Source organism: Simochromis diagramma, unplaced genomic scaffold (assembly GCF_900408965.1).
Source record: "Simochromis diagramma unplaced genomic scaffold, fSimDia1.1 OVJJ01000802.1, whole genome shotgun sequence".
In the NCBI taxonomy this organism is placed as follows: Eukaryota; Metazoa; Chordata; class Actinopteri; order Cichliformes; family Cichlidae; genus Simochromis; species Simochromis diagramma.
In genome coordinates, this window is record NW_024387492.1 from 24,440,802 (window position 1) to 24,454,260 (window position 13,459).

Sequence of the window (13,459 nt, forward strand, 5' to 3'; positions counted from 1 at the left end):
AAGTTTGTAGTCTGGAAAAGTGAACAATGAGGTGGGAGGAGTCAGGAAGTTGGGAGGGGTCAATGATGGTCTTGATGTGTGACTGACAGCTTTGACCTGCTCTGAGCTCTCGCTGATGTTTCTCCTCAGAATAAAAGTCCGCTGGTCAACGAGAGCCTGAAAAAATGTCTCAACACCAAAGACGGTGAGTTCCTCAACTTCCTCTTCCTGCCTGCAGCCGGTTTCACTGAGCAGCAACATTTCACGAGCAGGTTAGCAGTGATGAAGGTCATACTGCTTCATGGCTGTTATTTTACAGTTTTACTAAAATTAGTCCAACAGAAAGACTCATCAGCGAGAGAGTTCATAAAGGTTTAAATAATTTCAAACATGCTCTAAAGAATCCCTCACTGATCCAGCAGCTTTCACTAAGAGTGAAACTGCCCGTGAGCACCATGGTGGAGCATCCGCAGGTTCACCATGCGTTTCTTTCTTATCCTGATGTCATCGATCATCAGACTGCAGTATTTGTTACAATGGCAACAAGTAATAATAATAATATTAATAATACATTTTATTTGAGGGCGCCTTTCTAAAACCCAAGGTCACCTTACAAAGAGAAGAAGACATCAATAAAACAGTAGATTAAAATAGATTATAATAAATTAAAATACAAAAAACACAAAATACAACCACAAACAACAAATTTAAAAAAAAAAACACGATTTGACAGCAAGTAAAATCTGTATTAAAGCGAGTAAGCCAGTTTAAACAAGTAGGTTTTGAGTTGTGACTTAAATAAGGGAAGGGAATCTATATTTCTTACGGCTGAAGAAAGTGAGTTCCAGAGCCGAGGAGCAGAGCGACTGAAAGCTCTGTGCCCCATAGTGATAAGGCGAGCAGAAGGAACAACAAGATGAAGATCTGAGTGAGCGGGAAAGAGTGGGGATATGAAGCAGATCACAGAGATAAGGAGGGTACGATGAGGTTATAAATACACTTAAATGTGAGAACTAAGATTTTAAAGTTTATCCTGGCTTCTATGGGCAACCAGTGAAACTGTGGAAGAATTGGGGTAATATGGTCTCTTAAGGGAGTAAGAGTTATGACCCGAGCTGCAGAATTCTGAAGAAGTTGAAGTTTATGGAGGGACTTATTAGGGAGACCAAATAAGAGAGAGTTGCAATAATCGATCTAGGAAGTAATAAGACTATGGACAAGGATGGCAGCAGTAGGACTGGGCGATATATCGAGTTGTTTTTTTTTTTTTCAAATATCGATATGTTTTTATATGAGATATAAGATGTGACAGCATCGTTTATATCGATATGGTATATGTTGCGTTATAATTATACTTGTGGAGCCGCAAGTTTGCCTCTCTTTTGTCTCTACTCGGCCTCGCCTCTCCTTCACTGAACACAAGTCCCCCTCCCCCATCGCTTCACCTGCAGGCAACAACAAGACGGACACAGCAAATCTCCGTTCTCTTTCATAGCATTCGTTTCGTGTCTCACTATGGGAACGCCTCCTGCGTGACCTCATCAGAAGCTCAAATACCACTACGCCAGCCCTTACAGGCTGGCTAGGTGACGCCCATGTCAGGAGGGGCCAGTGCCTCCCTATATAATAGGCTGACATAGCGTCAGATGTCATTCAAAAACCTCTTCTCGCTTCTCACAGAAGCCTGTAGACAACTGTGCTATTGGGTGCTAAAGCTAAACTGTCCACAGATTCGAGTGAACAACTCGGTCGCCGGGCGCTTTGTTCCCAGCTTTTCAGTTGTCCACTAGCATACAAGCAGTAGCAATACTGTTCTGTGGCTAGTGCGGGTGCCAAGTAGCAATACTTTCACCCAGGGAAGTAGCAATACTTTCCGAAAGCGAAGTAGCAACACTTTGCTAATAAAGGTACCCCTAGCTTCACCATCAGGTAGCAATACCCTTCGACGCTAGCGGTTTTACACATTAGGTAGCAATACCTGTAGGAAAGTAGCAACACTTTTCACCCCACGTTAGCGAGGAATAGCAATATTCTCCGCACTCGGTGTCAGTCTTGCTAACGTGCGCAACCCTCTAGCTAACCATGGCTACGACGGCCAACGAAGTTGCAAAACTTTGTCCTTGCGGCAGGAAGATTTCTGCCTGGGATACACACCCCGTGTGTGCGGCATGCCTGGGTTTATCTCACGCTCAGGCTGCCTTGACACCTGCACACGACTGTATCCACTGTGCGGCTTTCCCACGCAAACTACTCTGCCGCAGGCTAGCTTGCCAGGCTAACCTGTCGGGTGGCGACCCTTTGCTGTGTGAGGCTGCTGCGGCGCAAGGAGAAACTGAGATGCCCGATGATTTGGCCGCAACGCCAGGGCCGAGCTGAGCAGAGGCAGACCTCAGCCCATCGCGACCGCTTTCCCGTCACTGGAGGCACATGGAGATCGTGTGTTTTTCCGCGATGCTGGAGTCACCTGGGGAGGAGATGCTAACGAGGACGGAGATGAGTCGGCTGACTCGGAGCTCCTGCTGTCTGACGACGGCGAGGAGGAAGATTCCATCTCCTTGGCTAGCATCAGCTGGGCTGCAAAGCCCTCAGCTACCGGCGAGGTTGAAAAACCGACACCGCCGTCTCCCCTGGATCTCGACATGCAGGACATGTGCAAGCGCGCAGCCGCTAGGCTCAACATCCCGTGGCCCGCCATACAAACAGAGGTTGTAAAGTCTCGTTTTGACGGTAAGAAATTGCCGAAGGCGAAAAAGACGGGGAAGCATGTGTTGCCTGTTTTCCCTGAGCTACTCGATGAGATAGCGGTGACGTGGAAAGCAAAACCTTACAGCGAGAAACACCCCATCGTGGGGAGCTCCCTGCTGGATTGTGAGGGGATGGAGTCTATTGGCCTCCGCCAGATGCCACAAGTGGAGCCGTTGGTGGCGAGCCATCTTCACCCGAAGACGTCTCTGTCCTCATCGGCTCCATCTCTCCCCTCCAAAACAGACCGCTTCCAGTCTAGCCTTACAGATAAGTGCTACAAGGCAGCAGCTCTGTCAGTAAGAGCCCACAACGCCTCTTCTATGCTAATGGCTTACCAAGCTGAGCTAGAAGAGGACATGACAGCTAACACAGATCCCACAGTGTGGGAAGAAATCTGCGTTATAACTGACCACGTCCTCCGCCTCCACAAGGTAGCCATACAGGCTACTGGGAGAGCCATGGGCCTCATGGTTCTTCAGGAGCGAGCACGCTGGCTCGGGCTCACCAACCTGACGACCAAGGAAAAAGAGGAACTCCTCGACACCCCTGTCGTCCCTCACGGTCTCTTCGGTGCGGCTGTTACATCCATGCAGAAGAGATGTGAGGAGAAAAAGAGAGATGATGAGGCTCTGAAACTCTGCCTGCCGAGGAGGGCCCAGCACGCCACCCCAGCAGCGCCGCGCCAGTCATTCGCGCAGGCAGCGTTTCGCCCGGTCCCCGCTTTGAGGATTCCCAAAGTGCCTAAGCACTTTGGGAATCCTCAATCCTGCACTTTGGGCAGCCCCCCAGGCTGCTGGGGCCCCTAAGAATCCATGGACTTGGAAGCAGTCTCCCCAGGCCAGACCTCAAGCGGCCCCTCCTCCTCCCCCCGCTGCCGCGATCGTGAGGAGGAAGAAGCGGCCGGCCTGACAGCCTCTCCTCTAGGCGGGAGCGAGCCCAGTTTCCCCCCTTCATGGGCCACCCTGCCGCCTCCCAGCTCCGTTCCAGAGCAAGTTCAACGGGACATGTTCCACACAGAGTGCTTAACTCGAGCCGGCGTTCCTGTCACCGGACCCGCCAGAGGGAAAGAGAGCCAAAGTTCGCAGTGTTGTTTCACGAGCACTTCTCTCATGCATTCTGTATTAAAAAAGCCCCGACACGCGCATCCAGGCAGTTTGCCGAGGGCGCTGTCGAGTGTTGCAAAACACATGAAAAAAAATCAAACATGCTGAAAAACAGAGCACCGTCTGCCATAACGCAGCCCATGGAGACTCGCGTTTCCACGGCTGTGATGATGCAGATGAGCCCGTCACCTCACTCGCCTGTGACGGAGGTGACGGGACACCGAAATGGCGTATGTTTCGCACTGTGACCACAAGGGGGCGCCAAAACGCCATATTCGGTGGAGTGGCCAGTGAGCGCTCTGTCTCTCCACATGAAGAGCTGGGCCACCTGCACTCAGTCAGCATGGGTGCTGAGGACATTGGAAAAGGCCTACAGGCTGCAATTCAGTGTCGCTCCACCACATTTCAAAGAAATCGTTTACTCTCGTGCTCTGGGCGAGTCTGCCAGTTTTCTCTTGGAGGAAATTTCCACCTTGAGAGACAAAGGAGCTATAAGAGTTGTCCCTCCCGAGGAAATGCACAGCGGATTTTATTCAAGGTATTTCCTTGTGCCAAAGAAAGGGGGGAGGGGGATGAGAGCCATTCTGGATCTCCGTGCCCTGAACAGGCATTTGAGGACATACAAGTTTAAGATGTTGACGCACGCCTCGCTGCTACGGTTTGTACGAGCGGGCGACTGGTTCACATCAATCGACCTGAGGGATGCTTATTTCCACATCCCCATATATCCCCCACACCGAAAGTATCTGAGATTTGCTTTCCAGGGGATGGCATACGAGTTTATAGTCCTGCCTTTTGGTCTCTCACTGAGCCCAAGGGTGTTTGTGAAATGCACTGAGGCAGCAGTGGCCCCGCTCAGGAAAAAGGGCATTCGGGTGGCCACATACATCGACGATTGGCTGGTGGCAGCCCCAACCCGCCAGGGAGCGACTTGTCACACAAATGCTCTCATACACCATCTGGAGAGTTTGGGTTTCCAGATAAACGTGGAAAAGAGCACATTGACGCCAACTCAATGCATTACTTTCATAGGGCTCAGCCTAGACTCCCTTCGGGTGAGGGCTTTTCTGTCCCCGGAGAGAACGGCGGCCATACAGTCATCCCTAGCACTGTTTCACAGAGGCAACACAGTGACCCTCAAACAGTGCCAGAGGCTGCTCGGTCTGATGGCTTCTTCTCTAGTGGCGATAACACTGGGACGCCTACACATGAGAGGCTTTCAGCGCTGGGTGGGCTCGCGGGGACTGGACCCTCACCGAGATGGCCACCGTCGCGTGAGAGTCTCTGCAGACTGTTCACTCGCTCTCCGCGAGTGGAAGAGGCCAGGTTTCTTGTCTCAGGGCGTTGCCATGGGGGCAGTTTCAGCCAGGAAGGTGATTTCCACAGATGCCTCTCTTTCGGGCTGGGGGGGCCACCCACGAGGGCAGAACAGTGAATGGGGAATGGGGCCCTCACATGCGCTCCGCCCACATAAACTGTCTGGAACTGCTGGTGGTTCACCTGTCGCTAAAACACTTTCTCCCTTGGCTGAGGGGTCATCATGTTTTAGTGAGGTCGGACAATTCCACCGTTGTGGCCTACATCAACAGACAGGGGGGTCTGGGGTCCCCCAAGTTACACACGCTGGCACACAGACTGATAGTCTGGAGCAGTTTCCCCATGCTTTCACTGAGAGCAACTCACGTGCCGGGGATCTTGAACTTTGGAGCAGATCATCTCTCCAGGGGCAACCCGCTGTATGGGGACTGGAAGCTTCACCCAGAGGTGGTGAAGCAGATCTGGCTGCGATTCGGGCAGGCGACCATGGACGTTTATGCATCCAGGGAGAATGCTCAGTGTCCCCTGTTTTACTCGCTGCATGATCAGAGAGCTCCACTCGGGGTGGATGCTCTAGCTCACGAGTGGCCAAGAACCCTCCTCTATGCTTTTCCCCCAGTGGCCCTCATTTCTCCAACTCTGGCCAGAGTGAGGGAGGGAAGTCACTATATGATCCTGATAGCCCCGCACTGGCCAGGGAAGCACTGGCTGGCGGAGATTTTTCAGCAGCTGTGCGGCCCACCTTGGCCGTTACCACTACGCAGAGACCTCCTGTCTCAGGCACGGGGGGAAATATTCCACCCCCACCCAGAGAGGCTAGCTCTATGGGCTTGGCCCGTGAGTGGTTTAACCTGAACACGGTGGGGCTCCCTCATAGTGTTATCGACACTATTCAGTGTTCTAGAGCATCGTCTACTCGGACGCTATATGAGCACAAGTAGCGTGTGTTTGAAAGCTGGTGCTTAGAATCACGGGCCATCCCTTTTCAGTGCTCTGTGGCTGTGATTCTGTCATTTCTTCAGGCCCTGATTGATAAGGGTAAAGCCTTCTCCACCATCAAGGTGTATTTGGCAGCAGTTTCGGCCTGCCATATTGGTTTTGAGGGAAAGACTGTTGGCCAGCATCCCTTAATATGCCGTTTCATGAAGGGTGCACGGCGTAAATTGCCTACGTCTAGGCCGTTGGCTCCATCGTGGGACCTTCCCACAGTATTGGCTGCGCTCTCCTGTTGCCCATTTGAACCCCTGGAACAGGTTGAGTTAAAATGTCTGTCCTTGAAGACGGCTCTATTAATTGCTTTAGCTTCTGCTAAACGTGTGGGAGAGATCCACGCTCTCTCAGTGCATCAGTCATGCATTCAGTTCTCCTCGGATAATACGAGGGTCAGTATGCGGCTCAACCCTGCCTTTGTCCCGAAGGTTGTCGGCACATGTTCCCCTATAGAACTGCCGGCCTTTTGCCCACCGCCTTTCTCCTCAGAGGAGCAACAGCGGCTGCATACCTTGTGTCCAGTCCGTGCCCTGCGCATTTACATGGACCGAACCCAGAGTGTCAGACAAAGTGACCAGCTGTTCGTGTCTTGGGCTAAACCACATATGGGAAAGCCTGTGTCTAAACAGCGCCTCTCCCATTGGATAGTAGGAGCAATTTCCCTGGCCTATACTAGCAGGGGCCTTCAGCCCCCTGCTGGCTTGCGTGCGCATTCCACTAGAGGTCTGGCAACCTCATGGGCTCTCTTTAGGGGAGTTTCTATTCAGGAGGTGTGTGCAGCTGCATGCTGGACCTCACCTCATACATTTGATAGGTTTTACAGGTTAGATGTGACAGCGCCTAACCTAGCACATTCAGTCCTCAGTGCAGGTTCTTCCCGGGTGGGGGCCTCTCCCCTGTGAAGTGCTGTTGGGGACAGTTGTCTTCTTAACAGGCATGTCTGGCAATCCGGGAGTCAGTATTTCTCCCATAGTGAGACACGAAACGAATGCTATGAAAGAGAACTTAAGGTTATGTATATAACCCCGGTTCTCTGAGTAGCATGAGTGAGTGTCTCACCAGACCGCCCTCCTTGCTATGGAAGCGAGGAAGAGGTGGGCTTGTTTTGAATGACATCTGACGCTATGTCAGCCTATTATATAGGGAGGCACTGGCCCCTCCTGACATGGGCGTCACCTAGCCAGCCTGTAAGGGCTGGCGTAGTGGTATTTGAGCTTCTGATGAGGTCACGCAGGAGGCGTTCCCATAGTGAGACACTCACTCATGCTACTCAGAGAACTGGGGTTATATACATAACCTTAAGTTACCGCGGATCGCCCTGTGCGTGGGGCTGGACGCATCAACGTGTTAACGAGCTAACCGCGCTAACAGCTTTCTCAAAAGTTGACAGTGTACCTTATGTATGAATTCTGGTTGTTCTTAATGACCGTGAACCGATTTTATGTGGTACACGGCGCTCAGCAATCTGTCAAAAAATGTTTTAGTACGACTTTGGAAAGCTACGAAGCTGCATCACTTGATGGATGATGTTGGAGCATTACGGCCACCGTAGTCTGGAGCCTCGCGGAGCAGTAGCGGTTTTAGATACGGGTGGTTGCCCAGGGCGGCATCGTGGTGGGGGGCGGCATCACTGGCATCGGCAAAAAATAAATAAAAATGCTCGTACTCATGCTGCCCCGACGTCATGCCAGCGCATATTGGGAATGGCATAGGCACCGATCGGTTTTCTATCGCCCATTTGCTGGGAGTAAGGTCGCCCTCGTCCGCTACATACAGTCCAGTATATAGAGAGACGAGACGACGTGGCTCCAGTTACAGCAGTGTAAGTAAACAAACAATAAATATAAGAAGAGTAAGAAAATAAATATACACTTTAGGACCAGGGGTAAAGGGATCAATAACAATTTAAAATTTACAGTTTGATGATTTAAAGTCTCACACACAACCCATCGAAAGGGGAGGGGGCCCCTGCTGCTTCCAAATAGAGCACATTTAATTTATAATGTTGTAAATCCAAGCCCACTATCTATTCATGATTTGAATCCTGGGTTGTGTGAAATCTCAGAAATGCACCCTAGACAAAGTGAATCTGTGAACTAAGGCAGCGGTCCCCAACCCCCGGGCCGAGTCGTTTGGTACCGGGCCAAGAGAGTTGAGGCTCGGGTGTGAAATGCATGGTTTTCAGGGTTTTTATCGGTTTTTGGCGTTATTTTGTTATCATTTTTATTGTTAACTCTGTTTTCCTGGGTCTTTTCACGTGTGTTATGAATAAATCTTCTTTTTTTCGGTGCCGGTGCTAGTTTTATGTTGTTGTATTTATCCGCGACACCTTAAAGGCCGGTCCGTGAAAATATTGTCGGGCATAAACCGGTCCGTGGTGCAAAAAAGGTTGGGGAACGCTGAACTAAGGTGTAGGTGTGTTAGATTATGTTGTGGTGTGAGGGACCAAGCAGCCAAAGCAAAGAGGACACAGGCAAAAAAAAGTATCTTCAAAAAGGGTTTTCTTTATTTTAACCCTCAAAAAGTCCAAAATTAACAAAATTCAAAAACATACTTAGCAGGCCCATAAAACAGGTCAACTAAATATAACTCTACAAAAAGTAATTTCCAGAAACTTAAACAAAGCAAAGTGAGACACAACATAACTCACAAACTGACCTAATTACAAAGACACATGAGGGTAGCTTTTATAATGATTTGGCCAAGCCATTTGAACACAATAGGGGGGAAAAACAAACACACACTAATATTAACTAAGCACAGAATAACCTAACTAAACCTAAAACACCCCTGCTCCTGGTAAGCCCATGGTTAGTCCTGCTGAGCAGGCATTTTGTTCCCAGAGTCCTCAGCCACGCCTTTTGCCCAGACAGGAAACAGCCACCGCCCAAACCCAGGTAACTCAAAGAAAGAGAAACATAATTAATATAACAAAACATTTTAGAAAAACCACACAATGTTACTATGTGCGCGCCTCATAATACCAGTGTTAGGTTTAACCAAATGATTAATGAAGAAAACTGCAAAGCAAACTAATAAAGTAAAAAATGGACTAATTTACCCCTGTGTGGCTGATGCCATCACATGTGGTGATCCTCGGGTTGAGGGATGGGTGTTCATACTGGAGTGCAAAATTAAAACCAATGGAAGATGGACAAGAAAAGTGGGGAGTGTTCGCCCAGGGCGCCAAACAGGCTAGGACCGCCACTGTCGCGGAGTAATACGTATTGTGCTTCAACGTAATGTTACCGTATTGTGTGCGTGTCTGTTAGTTTACATTTTGACTGCACAATTGTGAGCGTTTTGTTATCACAAAAACAACATTGTTTTCTTTTATTTATGGAGCATTATTAATAAATGCTGATAATTTATTTTTGAGTAATTTTTTAATGTACATCTACGCTGTATGTTAATAAAAGTGCCTGTGTTACATCTGGGACACAGCTTTGACTAAGGATGGGATGAAGCTGGTTAATGTTACGTAAGTGAAAAGTATGCAGACCGGGTTATGAAATGAGAGAGTACTGTCAAGTATGACACCCAAACTCTTTACCTGCGGGGAAGGAAGGATGGGGGAATTTTCAATATTAATGGAGAAACTGTTAGATTTGGTTAAGATAGAGGCTGTGCCAGTGAGTAAAACTGTTTTATTACTGTTAAGTTTGAGAAAATTGGAGGAGAACCATGATCTGATCTCCATAAGACAGTTCAAGAGGGAGGTAGGTGGAAGGGATGAATTAGGTTTGGAGGAAATGTAGAGCTGGGTGTCATCAGCATAACAATGAAAATTGATATTATATTTTCGGAATATTTGGCCAAGAGAGAGCATGTAGATAATGAATAAAAGAGGCCCTAATACTGAACCCTGGGGCATGCCAGCAGAAACAGGATAGAGACTTGAAGAGTGTGATTTAAGTTGGATAAACTGAGTGCGGTCTGAGAGCTATGAGGTGAACCAGGCAAGGGGGGTGTGACTAATGCCAATGGATGCTAATCTGCTCAGGAGGATATCATGAGAAATTGTGTCAAATGCCGCACTAAGATCGAGAAGGATGAGGATGGTTAAAAGACCAGAATCGGCTGCCATCAGAAGGTCATTAGTAATCCTTAACAAAGCCGTTTCTGTAGTATGATTGGGGCGGAAACCAGACTGAAATTTCAAAATAAAGGGGAGGTTTGATATAGGGCGGAGATTATCAAAATTATTGGGATCTGCACCAGACTTTTTGAGAATTATAGTGACAGAAGCAGTTTTCAGGGATGGAGGAATGATTCCAGTGTTAAGGGAAGAGTGGATAATACTAGTTATAGGAGGAGCCAATGAAGGGAGACAAGCTTTAACTAACACAGTGGGAAGAGGGTCGAGCTGACAAGTGGTTGATTTTGATTTTTGAGTAAGATTTGGTACATTAGCTATGGAGGGAAGAGGAAAACAGAAAGTCTACTTCACAGCTAGAAGCTCCTACAGAGTTAAGTTGTTGGTGGATATCAGCGATTTTATGAGTGAAAAAAGATATAAGAGAGTTGCAAAAGTCAGCAGAGTCCATATGAGAGGGGAATGAGTCCGGAGGTTTTGTAATTTTACTAAACAATGAAACGAGAGACCTGTAGTTACCTTCACTAGAACTGATTAAACCATAGTTTAATAGAATACATAGAATAGCATGTAGATTTGGCTGAAGCAGTGCAGTCCTTATACAACAAGATATGATTGTTATACATTTCTTTGTGTATGGTAAGTCCGGTTTTCTTGAACAGACCAGTTGGCGTCCTTTGGAGCTGTGACAGCAAAGGTTAAGGCTGCAATGACCTCGGTCAGCAGGCGTTGCAGCTCCTATGTGCCCCACAGGGGGGCACTGTGGCTCCAGCTGTCAGCTGGTCTTATCTCAGACCACTGTAGGGAGCAGACAGAGTTGACGAGCAGGAGTTCACTGGGATTTTAGGTGTTCATTGTGACGTTTACATGGTGTCAGTATTTTTATAAGGTGTGCTCCATTAACAGGAATCCACCAATCAGAGCTAACTCCAACTCACACCCTGAGATTCTGGGTCACTCCTGCATTATGTGACTTCCTGTTGGTATGTAATTTTCTGTCCTTTATTTAGCAGCAGTCACATTGATGATGATGAAGATCAGAGCTTTGATCTCTTTGGCCCTCGAGGGTGTCACACAAACTTCACAAACACACAGCAGCAGGACGCCACAGACATGCACACACATACACATACATGCACACAGACATACACTCATTTAAACCACTGGGGTCAAACTGGAGGCCTGCAGCTGAGTCCTGGTTGGTCTGTGGCATGAGTAGTGACCACGTTCAGTGGTGTGAAAGCCGAGCAGAGAGTTGGAGGTCAGGACGTGTTCGTCTGACCAAAAACAGTTTTCTGGTTTCCTAGTTAAATCACAGTGCTCATCACAGTGTTCCCTGCTTCAGAGGCATGTGAAGAGTTTGGACATCTCCAGCAGGATGTTTTTCACCTTTTGGGATTAAATTGTGTGAATAAGTGATGAGACGCCGATGCTTCGTGTGGCCTTCAGGAATTAAATGATGTTAAACAATGAGAAGAAAAAAGCTTCATTAAAATTAGTGTCAGGACAATGCGAGCAAAGTCACATCAATCAGATTTTAGTGTTTGATCAGTCTTACAGATCATGAGTAGTGACACGCCAGGTAATCAATCAATACGTGAAGTGATTGATGAGTGATAAGGATTGGTAGATTGTCTCTGAACACAGCATCAGATGATCTCAGCTGCTGAGAGAGAAGTTTTCCCTGTGATGCATCTTGATTATGGTGATAGTGATGATATCATGCCCTTGCAGGTCGTCTGGTGGCGAGTCTGATCGTGGACTTCCTGCAGATCTTTAACCTGGACTTCAGCCTCGCCGTCTTCCAGCCAGAGATCAACTCTGTGAGTACCAGAAGCTTCTCCTCCACCTCTTCCTCCTCTTCCTCCTCGTCATTGCCTCTGACTCCTCATGCTGCTTTCAGGTGTCATGAAGCTGTGAAGAAAGTGCAGCTGTATTTGCTGTTTGAGTGTTTGAGCTATGAGAGCTGTGGTATCAGTAGAGGATCCATAATAATACATATTCCAGTGTATCGATAAATCAGAGGCGTGATGATGGCGGCTTGTGACTGGAAAGAAAATGTGAGCGATGATGTGTAAATAACAAAGGACCGAAGCAGCTCCTGAACGCCGTGTTCGACACTTGAAGCTCAGCGCCACACAGCGAGCGGTTTCCTCCTCCTATAGCCGAGGACTCGCTGAGGCGCGCTCGCGACCACGAACTGACTCAATTTTCCTTCTCGTGGTTTGTGGGTTTGAAGCTTAGATCACTGGTTGGCTTCCCCTCGGCTGTGTGACTGTTTCTGTTCTCTGTTTAGTTACAAACTGTAACTGGACAACTGTACCCTTAAACACACAATAATAACATGGACTGAACCACCACTCACAACCACTAGCACTTTATATAGCCTCTGTAGAAACTATCTACACCCTCACTTATCTTAACTGCACTACTGTATAGCTCTGTGTAAATAATCATTCTGTACATTCGATAATCTTTAATCCTACAACTGTTTACAACTTGCATAGTTCCCATTTCTGTATAGCTGTATATCTCAGATTCTGTAAAGTTATTTTATTTCTATTTCTATTCTGTATAGTTTTTCATATTTATATCCTGTTCATAGCCTGTACATAGCTTGTACTCACTACAGCCTGTACATACTTATAGTTATAGAATATTCACAACATACTTCATACCGTGTACATTATAACATACCATAATAGACCCATTTCTGTAATACACTCACATATCTATATTATTGCTAATATATATTGTAATATATCTATATCACTAAAGCACTTCTGGATGGATGCAAACTGCATTTCGTTGCCCTGTACCTGTGCATGTGCAATGACAATAAAGTTGAATTCTATTCTATTCTATTCTAAACTCTGGAAAGCTCACAAACCCTCGAGGACGATGCGATTCTCCCACGTTAGAACAAACTGCTCGGCCCAAGCAGAGAAGCATCCAGCTGCACCTCCACCTCTGCATCCCCTCATACAACCTTACAGCAGAGGTGTTTCAAGGACCAGCACAGATGGAGCTAGACGTGCAGAGAGCCATCGGTAACAGTAATGACTGTCAGATCGGCTGATGATGATGATTTTACTGGTATGCTGAGATTAAACTCTGTTAGGCCTGACTTTACTCAGCAGGAGCTTCCTGCTGTCGTTTTCAGAACACTTGATCTCTGACCTCTGAGGACACTAAGATTTGAACTCCTCTGAGATTTTTAGTAGATACA

General features: G+C 47.7%; 1 protein-coding gene across 5 annotated transcripts in view; it reads left to right on the forward strand.

Annotated features, from left to right (window-relative positions):
• Positions 1-13,459, forward strand: part of cep43 (centrosomal protein 43) — a 30,817-nt gene that overhangs the window by 1,519 nt on the left and 15,839 nt on the right. For all 5 annotated transcript variants that reach the window (XM_040018425.1, XM_040018427.1, XM_040018428.1 and 2 more), the window contains exons 3-4: positions 130-184; positions 11,965-12,053. In XM_040018425.1, the coding sequence (XP_039874359.1) occupies positions 130-184; positions 11,965-12,053 (144 nt within the window). The remainder of the gene's footprint in view (positions 1-129; positions 185-11,964; positions 12,054-13,459) is intronic.